General features: G+C 48.1%; 1 protein-coding gene across 1 annotated transcript; it reads right to left on the reverse strand.

Moving 5' to 3' along the window:
• Window positions 1-1,522: 1,522 nt before the first annotated feature.
• LOC123482390 (deubiquitinase DESI2-like) lies at window positions 1,523-16,267 on the reverse strand. Its single transcript, XM_045209923.1, has 5 exons — window positions 16,258-16,267; window positions 15,910-15,948; window positions 13,795-13,888; window positions 11,969-12,110; window positions 1,523-2,564 (listed from the first exon to the last, which is right to left on the reverse strand). Exons 1-5 carry the CDS (start codon window positions 16,265-16,267, stop codon window positions 2,295-2,297), a joined length of 555 nt encoding a protein of 184 aa, XP_045065858.1. The 3' UTR covers window positions 1,523-2,294.
• Window positions 16,268-16,335: the final 68 nt, after the last annotated feature.

The raw sequence follows: 16,335 nt of genomic DNA on the forward strand, positions 1-16,335 counted from the left end.
TTAAATACTTGTTTTGGTTTGCAGTGGCCCTTCTCACTCCCTTCCCTTTATTGTTGTTTTTCTTCCTCGACTCGTGGAGAGCGTTGCTATGTTCCAGGTCAACTTCTACAGCGGAGATAAAAAGGACTGTGGGCGTACTGGCGGTCATCCTGACCAATTATACCGTGCTGTTTCTTCCCTTCATTCTGAACATTCTGCTCAAGTCGTTGAAGGAGGAAGTACGATACTTAGGGCTGATTGCCAATCTGTTGCTGTATCTGAGTCCTCTAATGGACCCGTTCCTCTATATCTTCATGACTAAGGGCCCCAGAGAGGTAGTGGAGGCTTTACTCTGCTGTAAAAATAATCTGAGCAGGCAGCCAGAGGAGACGCAGACTGTGGTTACTCTGTCGGAGACCGTCACTGAGACCCGCCTCTAAAACACTCAAATTCAGAATTCTTCAATTCTGTCAATAATTGTCCCCTCCTGTTTCAATGGGGCTTAATAATCATTTTAAAAATGGTTGTTTGATTTTGATCGGTCAATTTCAATAGATTCATCCTCATCATTCAATAAACTGATGCTACAGAGCGCACTGTTCATGGAGATATTTTTCATTTAAACAGGGCAATGTGTTCACTACGCCACTAGGGGGTCATCACACCTCAGAGGTGTAACAGAAACAGGACTTCCAGAGGAAAAAGCCATCCTGACATATCTGAAGTGTGTCATTCAAGTCACCATGACAGAGTAGATCTAGGGGACTTGATCCTTTGGTGCCTTGGCTGGTGATGAGAGGTGGAAATATGTCAACACAGAGATCTGAGTGAAGACAGTTGACACTGACGGCAACCGAGCAAGGACCTTGGTGGTCTGAAAATCTGAGCTACCTCACTCTAAATGGAAAATTCTGGCTAACAGGATTGCGTATCGAGGGTCAAAAAGGCACAGTGAGTAAATATTAATGATCACATTTAGTAGTTAGCTCTACTGCTTTTGAGTTAAGATGGACAGCTCACTTTTCCAGAACTTCTCCATTTGACAGAAAGTTCCATGAAAATTTCCATTGAGGTAGCACATCCTGAGCAGGTTGGTCAGTTTCACAGAACATTTATCTTGAGAGAAAATACAGTAAGCTTGAATCTAGCTTTTTTTGGAGTCATGAATGGTGGGAAATCTACAGTGTCTCTTTGCTAACATGAATCAGTCTGGAGCCTTCATATACTGTGGGAAAATATCCTGTTTGGGCAACAACTGCTACTTCAACAGGAAAACCCATGTTAATACACGTTGAGTGTTGTTCAATAGCCATAGGTATGTGCCAAGTACAATCCAAACAATGGAGGCCAATCAGATTTCTGTCACAGAGATGTTATTGCAGTCAAGGGCAACAGCAGCAACCCAGATGAAGGAGGGGGGAGTCTGCATACAAATAGGCTGACTCCCTCCTGGCTATTAGAAATGTAATTAAGCTATATTGACATCAGCACCATGTTCAGTAGGGAGAATACGTTTAGTTAATAACTCATTAAAACAACAATCTATGTCATATATTTTTCTTTAATAACTTTAAAACGAGATACAAATATTTTCAGTTACACAGAAGACTCTAAAAACGGTGTAAAACATCTGAAGTAAGTTAGTTATTCTAGGTTAAGGAGTCCGCTGCTTTACAAAGAGAGAAACAGGTAAACTATAGAGAAACAGTGCAGAGCTCAACGAGCAGGTACAGTAAAAATCTCCAGGCACAGCTGCCACGGGGGTAGACATCAGCTGTGTGTGTCGTAAGAAAAGTGTGGAGGTGTTTGGCCCAGGTGGTAGCTTCTCGGTAATTGTAAAACACACACTCATAAACATACACACACAAACAGGTTGTAAACAAAAGAGGATTAAAAATGCATTTTAGAAAATGCTATATAGAGTGATGACTAAAGCGTTAGAAAAGCAAAAGAAGCTAAACATAGAAAATATTTTTTTAGAGTCCTGAGTATATAAAATAAAGGCCAAGAAAATGAAGAAATTACACAAAACATGAACTGAATGTTGTTTTTTACGTGTAAAACAACAGTACTCCGAGCCTGTAGCCATTACCCCAAGTCTGCCAGTCAAGTCAGTGTAGGCGGGGCTTCAATGCCGCTGGTGGATGGCAAGTCTCATCAGGAGCGCAGTAGGCAGGGGTGGTAGGTAGGGGGGTGGGTTGGGTTTGGGGTTAGTGTCTATTGGCAGAGTGGTGTACAGTACAGTAAGCCTGTCCATGTGGAGGGGCCCTGCCAGAGCCTGTCACTGAAGGCAATGGTGAACCCTGGGACTAGTCCTATCGGCGGGGCTGATGTCGGGGAACCCTGGGCAGCCTGGAGGGGGAAGGAGAGGAGAGGGAGGGGGAAGGCATGGAGCTCATGGAGGCCAGAGAGGCGGAGGCGTCCTCTGCCTCCTCCAGTTCCCCCTGGAGCTCCTGGCTGACGCTGGACTGCAGGGCGGCCGGGGTCAGCCACTCTTTGGGCAGGCAGCTCTGCAGGAAGGGCACACAGGAGCTGAAGTAGGCCAGCCGGTTCACCCAGCGCGGGATCTCCCTGCCACACAGGATCTGATGGACAGACAGGAAGAGCGCAGAGTAGAACAGAGACATGCAGCACTGATACCTGATACTAGAGTGCTAGGCCTTACTGGAAATGGATCTGCTGATACTGTAGCAGTAAGGCATTTGGCCCTACTAAGCAGGATATAGCTAATGGTCATTGAGGTATTGGAATGTACTCCACTAGACTGTATTCAATTGGACCCTTATTCATCTGATGGACTGGGTGCTATTACAATGTGAAAATAGTGTGGATGTATCGTCTTGCTAAGTACGGACATCATTACAATGTAATGACTTCATTAATGGCCACTAGCCAGGACCATTCCTTTTGCTCAGCACAGTAACATGTTATCACCCCAGTGAATGGAAGAGGTCAAGACTCTGACAAAGACACCGGTGTTGAATTGTTATCTGTCCCCTCTCGCTTCTCTAACATATGACATTCTTAGAATTTCTCACATCACGATAAAAATATATTTCCTGTGAAAATAGTGCAACCATAAAACCAATATTTTCAAACCTTGTGGTCCAAAGCGAACACCAAACCAACAAACTGACCCAGTAAATGCAGAGAAACACAAATTGCCCTTTCTTTCAAAGTGGTATTAGCTGTAGATTTGTATCTTTAGTCCTCTTGACGTGTAATGGAAGTATTCCACTTTGGAAAAACCAGGTATTGGATGGGAAAAGCCTCTGGCTGTGAAAAACAAGCTAAGTGTGATGATAACAGCAGCAGCACTGAGGCAGAGAGGAGGATAATCATTCTGGAGGCTGTGGCCTGATGGGATGGAGCTATAAAATAGCCTTAACGCCTCAAACAAGCCTGCAGTGATGGGCTTCAATTGTGTGTGGGTTAACATCCTTGTGAGCAGTGACATTAATGTTCACAACTGCACAATGTAATTGTGAGGTTGTTAGTCTTCGCCTACATTTCACATGAAAAGGCAAGACATTGCTCATGAGGCTTGATGTAGGCTACCAATGACAATATGTCTATATAGGCTACCCATGAGAAATAGGCTACCAATCGGTTGATTGATTCTCTGCGGTTGAGAAATCAGTTTCAGTAGGAATGCTGTGTTCTCCCATACAGTATCATCATTTTTTTGCAAATTATCACCTAAAATAGACCACAGAGAAATGAAAGACAATGATAGGCTGCCGTCCTGGATGTAGGATTTCTGTACAGAAACCTAACAGGTCTGAAATAAATAACTATCACACCTAGAGCTGGGGATCTGTGGTGGTCTTTGCAGAGCTAATCCCATTCAAAGTTCTCTCTCACAGATTCCTTCACTGTGGAGCAATCACGCATAATCCCACGAGCAAATCAGGCTGTCAGAAAATGAAACTGTCAAACAGATCCTTCCCACACAACAAGGAAGAGAGAGAAGCGCTGTATGCCTGAGGCAGACATCTCCATTCTATTCCTGAACAATTCTATCATCCAATAGGGAGAGGACTCTACAACAAGATTACATATCTAGGCTATGCATAGATACATCTTAAAATTATTTGCTTACATTAATATACTTTTTTTTGGGTGGGAATCGCAAATGACTAGAAACAACGCTCTGACTCAGTCTACACAATATAGTCATACATTGAGTCATACTAGACGTGTTTGGTTGTAGCAGTGTTAACAAGATGATACTGTCAGCTTCCTGCCTCCTGTTTGTCTCCGGGCCTCTAGAGGTCATCTGTGTTCCCCTCTGCCTTAGTTCTTCCTCGTGTGTGTCAGCTTCCTGCCTCCTGTTTGTCTCCGGGCCTCTAGAGGTCATCTGTGTTCCCCTCTGCCTTAGTTCTTCCTCATGTGTCCTAATTAGCTTGATCCAGGTCACCTGTGCCTTGTTTCCCCTTGTGTATTTTAGCTGTGTGTTTTCCCCTTGTTTCTCACTTGGTTATTGCGTCCTGACTATGTGTCTCCTGCTTTGTCCCACCGTGTCTGTCCTAGTAAGTTGTTCAAAGTTATCTTTAGTTTGTTTTTCTCCCTCGTGGAGTTGTTTTGTTTTGCCTCCTGTTTTGGAACATTAAATCTACTTGCCTGGAGTATTGCCTTGGGTGTTTCATTTGGGTCCTACAACACCTCCTCTGTGGCTAAGGGGTAGTACCCCCAGCTCTCCACATCTGAGACCGGAGTTTCTAGCCCGGCTTGTGACAGAATAACCAAGTCAATCATGGACCCAGAAACACTCAGTTCCCCGGACCTGTTGGCGGTGATCACTCGACATGAGGCTTCTTTCCAGCGCCATGAAGCCGTTCTCAGCCGACAAGAGGAGCTGATGGCTAGTCATTCTCAACTCCTGGCCGAAATGATGAGTTCCCTCCGCCAGCTCTTTGAACGCCTCCCTGGTCCTCTCCCTTCCCCCAGGTCACCCCCAGTGACGACAGGTCGTCTCGGTTGGCGGAGCCCCGACTACCACCTCCCAAGCCCTTTTCTGGGGATCCAAGCTCTTGCCAGGGTTTCCTCACCCAATGCTCCCTCACCTTCGAGCTCCAACCCTCAAGTTTTCCCACAGACCGTTCCAAGATTGCCTACATCATTACCCTTCTTTCAGACAAGGCGCTCGCCTGGGCTTCTGCGGTGTGGCAGTCCCAGGAGGCCTGTTGTGACTCCCACGCTGCATTTGTAGAAGAGTTCAAGCGGGTGTTCGATCATCCTGTCAGTGGGCGGGAGGCTTCCAAGCGCCTACTGTCTCTCCGTCAGGGGCCCCGAAGCACGGCAGATTTTGCCATTGATTTCCGGACCATAGCAGCTAGGAGCGGATGGAATGATGAAGCGCTGAGGGTCTGCTTTCAGGGAGGGTTATCTGAGCCCCTTCAAGATGAGTTAGCCACCCGAGAACCAGCTGGTGATCTCGAGTCCCTCATAGCCTTGGCCATCCGCCTGGACAATCGTCTAAGAGAGCGGAGAACGGCTCGCCGTCAGGTGTCTCATTCCCAAGTTCCTCTGAGCAGCTCTGTTTCTCCTGTTTGGACTCCGTCATTCAGAGCTTCCCCGGCTCCTGAACTGCTCCAGGATTCCCCGGAGAGCATGCAGTTAGGCCGTTCCAGGCTTTCTCCCAACGAAAGGGAACGTCGCATGAGGGAACGTCGGTGCCTCTACTGCGGGGTTGCCGGCCACTTCCGCTCCGCTTGCCCCGAGCTGGGAAACGCCTGTCCCCGCCCAGCTACAGGAGGGCTGTGATGGGGGAGAGTTAGAGCGCCTCCTACTAACGCTGTCCTGGCTATTCCAGCCACTCTGTCCTGGGGGGCCACCAGCATCGGGTCCAGGCTATGATCGATTCCGGTGCCGCAGGTGATTTCCTGGATGTAACCTTGGCTAAGGAACTTAAGATCCCTACCCAACTACTTCCTCAACCCCAGGCAGTTACAGCCTTAGATGGCAGACCTCTGGAACCAGGAAAGGTTACCGAGGCGACTCAGTCCCTGCGACTTACCATCTCTCAACACCAGCAGGAGGAGACCTTCTATCTCATTGACTCTCCCGAGTATCCTATTATCCTGGGTCACCCTTGGCTATGCAGACATAATCCCCAGATCGACTGGCCTACGGGCACCATTCTAAGCTGGGGTCCCGCCTGCCAACTCACCTGCATGCTACAGAGTCCCTCAGCCCCTAGTACCCAGTTTCAAGAGTCTGTTGACGTCTCCCGAGTCCCCAGTGTTTACCATCGGTTCAAGGCAGTGTTCAGCAAGGCCCGGGCTACTTCCTTACCGCCTCATCGCACGTATGACTGTGCCATTGATCTACTCCCTGGGTGCTGCCCTCCTAGAGGTCGGATCTTTTCCTTGTCCTCCCCGAGCACGCAGCTATGGACACCTACATTAAGGAGTCCTTGGCAGCCGGCCTCATCTATGCCTCTACTTCCCGGCTGGGGCGGGCTTCTTTTTGTTGAAAAGAAAGACGGGGGTCTTAGGCCTTGTATTGATTACCGGGGACTCAACAAGATCACGGTTCGGAATCGATACCCCCTTCCTCTCATGGCCACTGCTTTTGAGCTGCTTCAAGGGGCTTCCATTTTTACTAAGCTGGATCTCCGCAATGCTTACCATCTCGTGCGGATCCGGCAAGGAGACGAATGGAAGACGGCGTTCAACACGCCCACGGGGCACTATGAATATCGGGTGATGCCGTTCGGGCTCACCAATGCCCCCCGCAGTATTCCAAGCCCTGATTAATGATGTTCTCCGGGATATGCTTAATCTGTTCGTCTTCGTGTACCTGGACGATATCCTCATCTTCTCGAGGTCACTGAAGGAGCATGAGGGGCATGTTAGCAGGGTTCTCCAGAGGCTCCTTGACAATCACCTCTACGTTAAGCCTGAGAAGTGTGAATTTCATGTTTCTCAGACTCAGTTTCTCGGGTTTATTGTCACTCCCGGGCACCTAGAGATGGATCCCAAGAAGGTCAAGGCGGTCCACGATTGGCCCACACCTGCCACGGTCAAGGAGGTTCAACGGTTCATTGGCTTTTCTAACTTCTATCGGAAGTTCATTAAAAATTTCAGCTCGGTGGTAGCTAATGATGGGAAGTTCGGCTCTTTTCTGAGAGCCGGCTCTTTTGACTCGGCTCCCAAAGAAGAGCCGGCTCTTTCGACTCCCGAACGGCTCTTTATTTAGGATCTTTTGTAGCCTATATTTTACCTTAACTTTGAAAAAAAATCATGGTTTATGTGTTGAAAACCCTTTTGCTTTCAGTGTTTTTATGAGAGACCTTATAATGCCTAATTCTGTGCATTTATTCTGTGACAAAACCACTCTTACATTTGTTTATTTCAATTAAACTTTTTTATTGCACAAATTAACAATAAACTTCAAACAAATCCACAGAACAGAATCAAAACCAGAACCAAACTCCAGCAAACAGCATTAGTCCTCAGGGCAGGTTGGCATTCAGGAAGATCAGATGCCTCAGCTTGGATGGGCTGATAGGCCTGATACGATTTCGCCTCTCCGTGAGTATCTGCCCTGTTTTGGAGAAGATTCTCTCAGAAGGAACTGATGTGGCAACAATACATAGTCTCCCCTCCATCACATCAGTTGCAGTAGGAGAGGTTATACTTGCACGCATGGGGATGGCAGTAGACGTTACAGCAGCTGTTGTTCTGGTATGAGACACACCAGGATCAGTAGATGGTGAGCTGGCTTGCCCTCTCTCCTCTAACTGCACTGTAGGATGGACAGTTCTTGTATGTCTATGCAGGTTTGTGGTGGAACCTGCTCTTATAGTGACCTTCGTTTTGCAGTGAAGGCACTCTGCTTTCTTGTTCCCAATATCTTTAAACTGCAGCCAGATGCTGCTTCGCTTTCTAGTGTCACTCATAGTTAAACGACACGACAATGCAAGACGCACACACGCTCCTCAGTCCGCTCTGTCTCTCTCTTCACTTGCAGTGGAGTCAAGTGGTGTGTCTGCCCCGCCCCCTCTCTGTTTACACATCCTTAATTCTCACGTGAATGCCGCATGCTGGTCGCCATGCTGGCCAATCATAACAGACCTCTGTGAAAGTGAAACCTAAGCAGCGAATGGGCAAAAAACTGGGAGCCGGCTCTCACTCGATGCGAGCCGGCTCTTCTGATTCACTACAAAGAGCCGGCTCTCAGAGCCGATGCTTGTGCGCATGACCCATCACTAGTGGTAGCCCCCTTGACGACGCTTACCAAGGGAGGAGGGACCAAGATTCACTGGGGTCCGGAAGCAGCAGGGGCCTTCGAGGATCTCAAGCGCCACTTCACGTCTGCTCCGATTCTGGTGACCCCTGACCCAGAGAGACCTTTCGTGGTGGAGGTGGACGCCTCAGAGGTGGGGGTGGGAGCCGTCCTGTCACAGAGGGGTGCGGATGGGAGATTACACCCTTGTGCCTTCATGTCTCGCCGCCTGTCTGAGGCCGAGCGCAACTACCACGTGGGGGATCTAGAGTTGCTTGCGGTAAAACTGGCATTGGAAGAGTGGCGCCATTGGCTTGAGGGGGCTCAGCACCCTTTCCAGGTTCTCACAGACCACAAGAACCTGGAATATCTCCAACAGGCTAAGCGGATGAACCCTCGGCAAGCACGATGGTCCCTTTTCTTTAATCGATTCCAGTTCCTCCTGACTTACCGACCTGGCACCAAGAACGTCAAGCCGGATGCTCTGTCTCGAGTCTATTCTCCCGAGTTACAAGAGAAGCCCTTAGCATCGATTATTCCGAGGTCTAGGATCGTCGCACCTCTTCAGTGGGAACTAGAAAGAGGGGTACGAGAAGCTCTTGTCCAGGAGCCCGATCCAGGCGGTGGTCCTGCCGGTCGCCTGTACGTTCCTCTCTCTGTTCGGGGCCGCGTCTTACAGTGGGGTCATGAGTCGCCCTTGACATGCCATCCAGGCAGTGCTCGCACACTGGAGTTCCTCCGACGGCGGTTTTGGTGGCCGTCCATCAAGAAGGACGTGCAGGTCTATGTTGAGGCCTGCCCTGTGTGCAACCAGGGAAAGTCGACACGCCAGCGACCCCAGGGACTGCTCCATCCCTTACCTGTTCCTCGAAGGCCATGGTCACACCTTTCTCTGGACTTTGTTACGGGACTTCCTCTATCCCAGGGCAACACCGTCATCCTAGTGGTGGTAGACCGGTTCTCTAAGGCTGCCCGGTTTATTCCCCTGCCCAAGCTGCCCTCGGCTAAGGAGACTGCTGAGCTCCTCATGAACCATGTCTTCCGGATATTTGGTATTCCCCTGGACGTGGTCTCTGACCGAGGTCCCCAATTCTCGTCCCGGTTTTGGGGGCCTTCTGCAGGCTTGTTGGGGCCACAGCCAGCCTATCGTCGGGGTTCCATCCAGAGTCTAATGGCCAAACGGAACGGATTAATCAGGATCTGGAGACCACCCTGCGGTGTATGGCGGCCAGTAATCCCACGTCTTGGGCCACCTATATCATTTGGGCTGAATATGCCCACAACACCCTCCAGTCCTCAGCCACCGGATTGTCCCCCTTCGAATGCCAGTTCGGTTACAACCCTCCATTGTTTCCAGAGGAGGAGGCGCAAGTTGGTGTTCCCTCGGCCCAGCGCTTTGTCCAACGCTGTAGGCGGACCTGGAAGAAGGCCAGGCGTGCCCTCCTTCGGACCTCCCAGAGATACCAAAGTCAGGCTAATCGCCACCGCCGGACGGCCCCTAGTTTCCGAGCTGGTCAGAGAGTTTGGTTGGCCACTAAGAACCTGCCCCTCCGGGTCGAATCCAGGAAGCTTTCCCAGAGATACATCGGGCCTTTCCGCATTGCTAGAAAGGTTAACCCTGTGTCGTATCGTTTGGTTCTCCCTCGCTCCCTTAGAGTTAACCCCACTTTCCATGTTTCACTCCTTAAACCTGTCTTGTCTTCTCCCTTTGCCCCCCACGCAGACCCCCGCCACCTCCCAGGATCATTGACGGCCAGCCAGCCTACACAGTCCGCCGGATACTGGACTCCCGGAGGGTCCAGAACTCTCTGCAGTATCTGGTGGACTGGGAGGGCTACGGGCCGGAGGAGCGCTCCTGGGTTCCAGCCAGGGACATCCTGGACCCAGGTTTGATCCGAGATTTTCGCACCCTGGGGCCAGGGTGTTCTGGAAGGAACGTCAGGAGTCGTTCCTAGAGGAGGGGGTCCTGTCAGCTTCCTGCCTCCTGTTTGTCTCCGGGCCTCTAGAGGTCATCTGTGTTCCCCTCTGCCTTAGTTCTTCCTCATGTGTCCTAATTAGCTTGATCCAGGTCACCTGTGCCTTGTTTCCCCTTGTGTATTTTAGCTGTGTGTTTTCCCCTTGTTTCTCACTTGGTTATTGCGTCCTGACTATGTGTCTCCTGCTTTGTCCCACCGTGTCTGTCCTAGTAAGTTGTTCAAAGTTATCTTTAGTTTGTTTTTCTCCCCTCGTGGAGTTGTTTTGTTTTGCCTCCTGTTTTGGAACATTAAATCTACTTGCCTGGAGTATTGCCTTGGGTGTTTCATTTGGGTCCTACAACACCTCCTCTGTGGCTAAGGGGTAGTACCCCCAGCTCTCCACATCTGAGACCGGAGTTTCTAGCCCGGCTTGTGACAGATACGAGCTAAATGAGTGTTTCAACACTTCAAGAGGAAGAGGTGCTGGTTTCACTGTAAATATGTTCTTATCCAGAGTGTCATCAGGCCCACTTCATTTGCCTTTCAAATGAAGAGAGGATTATCAGTGTTAGAGACATCTGAGTATTAGTCACCTCCCTCTTCACCGTCCCCAGGAAACACATTCACACGTACTTCACAGCTAAAGACAGTCCCTAATAGACAGGAACGGCCACAGAAGTGAATATCCACTGCACTAGTGCAGTGTTTCATTATAAAGATGGGAATCAACAAGACCAAGGGGTGTAAATGATGGGAGAAGACAGAATGCTCTGTAAGAATTGACAATTAGCCTAATTTCCTCTCTCTAGAACAATTTGGTTCAAATACACTGGGTTCTCTGAGGAAATCATTGAACTATGCAATGAATTCTATTCAAACAGTCACATTGTGTGAGCATACATGTGTGAGAGAGTGAGTTTGTCTGTAGGTGTTTGCTAGTATATGTGTGTGTGTTGTATTTGCATATGTAGGTGTTTGCTAGTATATGTGTGTGTGTTGTATTTGCATATGTAGGTGTATGAGTCAGGAGGAGTTTCTGTCAGTGGTGTATGACAGGGCCTGGCAGCTGGGGCAGTGGGCCTGGCAGCTGGGGCAGTGGGCCTGGCAGCTGGGGCAGTGGGCCTGGCAGCTGGGGCAGTGGGCCTGGCAGCTGGGGCAGTGGGCCTGGCAGCTGGGGCAGTGGGCCTGGCAGCTGGGGCAGTGGGCCTGGCAGCTGGGGCAGTGGGCCTGGCAGCTGGGGCAGTGGGCCTGGCAGCTGGGGCAGTGGGCCTGGCAGCTGGGGCAGTGTGTCTGGGCTTGCAGCAGAGCTCTCTAATTCCTGTCTGCCACACAAATGATGGGTGTAATCATACTCATTATTCACCCGCTCCACCAATCTGCTCTAACACTGTACTTATAAACTCAAATTGCTTGGCTTCTACTCAACACACTGAACTAACACAGGTTGAGATATTTGTCATCTGTCCCGTGGGGTGTGGGGGATTCTCCTTCTCTGCTCTTTGTGAGACTGTGCTAGGCTGGACCTGGCATCTGGCAGGTTCAACGTCAGGGCAAAGTGGCACTACATCCAGGCACCCTGACCTAGAATGCTCTAGCCCTGGTGACAAGAGGTGAGCTGGTGGGGAGGATGGAATTCTTGTCTTATGTGGACCACTGTGACGCACCCTGGACAACGCAGGGATATAGGCCTTTGTCTTTCCTTAAGGAGAGCTTGGGCATAAATAATATATGTGTGTGTGTGTGTGTGTGTGTGTGTGTGTGTGTGTGTGAGTGAGTGAGTGAATGTTCAGAGCGTCCCTTACCTCCGACAGGGCTGAGGAGAAGTGGTTACAGTTCTTGTGCATGAGGTGGTAGGCATTCCCCTTGTACTCCTTCCCCAGCTCCTCCACAATGCGCTCCACATCCTCCTCTGTGAAGTCTGTGCTGCCCAGAACAATGGCCTCTCTGATGCCAGGAACAGGATCAACACAGAGGAGAAGGTCAATTCTAAGCACCTTTTTTCACCATACAAGGCAATGTTTTACATTTTAAAATGAGAAATTATAATTCCTACTTATTGTGACTATTCAAGATTATTTGCAGAGCTCAAGGGCAGTTTTGCGGATGTAAAATGTTGCCTAAAGACTTCATAATCTACCTTTTATCATTTTAGATAAAAAATGCTATGCATGGAATCTACACAACAGACCGGCCCATCTGAGTAATGACTACACAGGCAGAGTTCACTTCGATTATAGATGAAGCTCTTCATCTTCACAGAAGTGACTCAGCCTAACCAAAATGCAGCATGTCTGAGCTGTGGGCGAGAAATGGACCACGGTGTTAGCAACTACAGTATCTTCGGAGCATTGCTGTACATAAACAGGAGCAGCCTTATCACTCAACAACCACCATCAGAAGATGAGAATCATCTTCATTCGCCAAGGACATTTACACACACTCTGAATGTTACTTAGTGATATGGTGCTGCTCGTGATAGACAACATTTAGAGACAGAATACAGACAGAGGAGTTTACACAGAGTTTACATACATTATATACAAATAAGTAGAGTGCACATAGAGCTATATAGATAAAGGTAAGTTAGGAAAATGGATGCTGGAGGCATTATGTGAGGGAGGACATGACAATAGTTAGGCAACCCCTGGAAATGATTATATAGAAGATCCTGCAAGTTGTTTTTATGTAGAACGCAAAACAATTGCGTCATCCAACCAACATTACTGTGATGTTTTATCGTCTCTCCCATATAGTATCCTCCCATAGCAGGTGTACACACACACAAAGAAATAAACAAACCATACACAGAAAGTTTATTTAGAACATGTTCTACTCATTGGCATCAGTAGCAGAGACACTCCAGTGCCATGGGGCTGCTCAACTAGAGCATCATTTATGCAAACAAGCTACAGAGCCACTCGCTCAAGCCTCACACACACAGTACACACACAATCAAAAGTAGCCAGACGCCAACTAGGGGCTTGCATGAATGCACGCACATCGGCAAGGACATGCTGTAGAAACACCCCAACTCCACACACACGTTCTTCTGTACTCTTATACAGGCAAGTGTGTAAATAACATTCTATGTAAGTCCAGCTGAGATTTCACTCTTCTTCTTCCTCCATCACTATAATTGTAACAGTGTGCTTCATTGAACATAGCTGTAAAGGCTAGACACTTCAACAAGCCAGTAAATAATGACGACCATTTTAGGGAGCATCCTTGTCACAAAATTATTGCTAGATAAAGAAAATAAATTGGCTATGCAGGTTGTCTCTACAACAATTGAAGAAAAAAACTGTCAGTAACCATTAGCTATTCATGTGATCCTCAGTGTCGCTTGAGGCAGAAATCCTATGTGACTTCTCGGTATTCTCGTGATCCTATGTTCTGCTTAACAGAAGAAAAAAAAAACTTGACCATTATGAATAGAAATGACCAGTTTTCAGAATCCATCACAAGCAGTGAAGAAAGAACACATAAGTAAACATATCTACCAAAACGTCAACAACAGTACTGGTTCCACTACAAACAGGTTTAAGGATGTTCTCATGTTTTAGCTCAACTAGGCAACTAACCATACCTTGTTTTTCAAGAAACCCTCGATTTAAGCCGTGATACTCACTTGAATTTGAATGTCTCCCCGAGTTCTGTGGCATCCCCTGGCGTTATCTCAAATATCCCTGAAAATGGATATGGGTGTCCTCCATAGGCAAACTCTGAAAGATCAGGACAATGATCAGATCACACAGAGGAAGTCAAAAACACTATACAAAGATTCATAGCACACAACAGTAGTACTAGTAGAGGTGGGTGGGAAGTTCACAGATGAGTGTGGGGCGGGTGGGGCTGTGTTGCTGTGTTTGAGATGAGTTGGGGCGGGTGGAGATGAGTGTGGGGCGGGTGGGGGTGGTGTTGCTGTGTTTGAGATGAGTGTGGGGGCGGGTGGAGGTGAGTGTGGGGCGGGTGGGGCTGTGTTGCTATGTTTGAGATGAGTGTGGAGCAGGTGGAGGTGAGTGTGGGTGGGTGGAGGTGAGTGTGGGGTGGTGTTGCCGTATTTGAGGTTAGTTGGGGTGAGTGGCGTTGAGTGTGGGGCGGGTGGTGTTGCTGTGTTTGAGGTGAGTGTGGGGGGGTGTTCAAATGAAATCAAATTGTATTGTCTCATACACATATTTAGCAGATGTTATTGCGGGTGTAGCGAAATGCTTGTGTTCCTAGCTCCAGCAGTGCAGTAATATCTAACAATTCACAACAATACACACAGATCTAAAAGTAAAAGAACGGAATTGCTGTGTTTGAGGTGAGTGTGGGGGTAGTATTGTAGTCTGTTGTGACGGGCTGAGGCAGTCTAAGGAAGGTAGTGGAAGGTCTTTATAGCTCCATCAGTCCTTATAGCTCCCAGCTCCATGATGGGTGTAGCTGATGGGGATCTCCAGAGCCCTGTTCCCGCCCCTCTGATCCACCCTGCTACTAACTCCTGTTCACTAATTGGGCTGCCTGCTGATCAGAATTTCAATAACTCATGCACTCTCTCCATGAATGACACAGAGACACACGGCACATCCATTGCACAGAATTTATAAACTGTGTCAGTTTTGGCAAACTCACTCTCTCATAAAGACACACACAGTAAATAATTGCCAGCTTGCGCTGCTCATAAAGTAATGTAAAAGGCAATAATTGTGTGCCTAATCTACACCATCTGTTGCTGGGATTGTCAGTCTCCCTGAATCAGCCCAATTAAGGGTAAACAAGCCAGGCATTAGAAATACCCAGGTCCGTCCTACCATAAAACTGAAGGGGGTTGCCATGAGGATATATTTGGATTCAGAGCTTTCTTTTTAAAATGCATAGATGAAAGCAGCTTTTAATAGGCTGAGCTATGAGGTTCAAACCACAGGCGAGACGCTGAGTTTAACAGAATGAACCACCAGTGTTTTCAACTAAAAGACAAGCTACCACTTCCACTTCTCCTTCTTGATCAATAAAGCTGAGCGACTGGGAGGCTGATTCTAGAATAAAGCGATTTTAAAAAGATAGACTCAGCGATATGACAGATGCAGAAAGTAAACAGCAGTTGGTCAATTTCCACAACAACTAAGAGTGTTGAAGCGCGAGGCTCAACTTCTCTGCTGGTTTGGTGCCCTGGCTACCACGCTGTAACAGCGTGAAGTGAACCTGTGCACATGCGCAGATTCTGTGTGTGACAGCAGTCTTGCAATTTGCTAATCTCAATATCTGCGGTGCAGCTCGTGGCAATGTCATTTAGAGTCTATTTTTTTAATTCGAGGAAGAACCCATATGATCCTAAATAACAGAAATAGCCAGAAACAGTAAAATGGCAAAAGTGTGTCCGGTTTGTAGTGAAGCTGGTAATTAGCTAACAAAGATTCCTCAGGTTGGGTTGATGTGGCTTGTTTTTATCTGAGACATGAGTAGGCATTATGAGTAACAACGAGATAGCAGCTACAGCTATTTGAAACCCTTCTTACATGTTTATACTTCCATCTTTATGTTATTTCTACCACCATCTGTTACAATCCTAATGTCAGGTACTAAAAGTACCATAGTATCTGACTCACTGCCCTCTCTACTTGATGATGAGGCGTTGCAGACAGAGGAGTTCTACCAAGCAGCACCTGACAGCCCAGCAGTTCACTGGAGTGCCTTGTTGTGTGGTTGAACATTGGTCAGCCAGCCCCACCAAGGGCTGTTATCACAGCAGCGGAGGTTTCCTTACCTCTGCCGTAGATCTCGATCCGCCTACCTGACTGTCCCCCTTGGGTGGACCCTCATGTCACCTACCCTGTGGCTCTGAGCTGTGACTGCAGCCTCTGTAACATGGACACTTCCGACTGTACCATTGAGAGCCTGCAGCCAGACTTCTGCATGACTCAAAGAGTACTAGCGGATGGTGACATGTGGTGACATGTCGGCCAACATCTCTGCCTATGTAATGACATGTAATATTACACCTGCCCATGTAATGACATGTTATGTTATGTCTGCCCAATGTATGGTGAACTCAAACTGAACTCAAATGTCATAGCTACGACAGACATGGGCTTGTATGTCTATGTGAATGTACTTGTACTCATATTGGGATCTGAATAAACTGTCTATAACATGACCACTTTTAGTGTTCTCTTTTAGAGGGACTCAGGGA

The sequence above is a fragment of the Coregonus clupeaformis genome, chromosome 31, assembly GCF_020615455.1.
Source record: "Coregonus clupeaformis isolate EN_2021a chromosome 31, ASM2061545v1, whole genome shotgun sequence".
In the NCBI taxonomy this organism is placed as follows: domain Eukaryota; kingdom Metazoa; phylum Chordata; class Actinopteri; order Salmoniformes; family Salmonidae; genus Coregonus; species Coregonus clupeaformis.

Bases quoted from the DNA above. Each gene is read 5' to 3' on its own strand.
- LOC123482390 (XM_045209923.1), bottom strand. The intron at 13,889-15,909 runs GTAAGGAAACCT...CTGATCTTTCAG, and splicing joins GATCGAGATCTACGGCAGAG to AGTTTGCCTATGGAGGACAC. The intron at 2,565-11,968 runs GTAAGGGACGCT...TCTGTCCATCAG, and splicing joins TCTCCTCAGCCCTGTCGGAG to ATCCTGTGTGGCAGGGAGAT.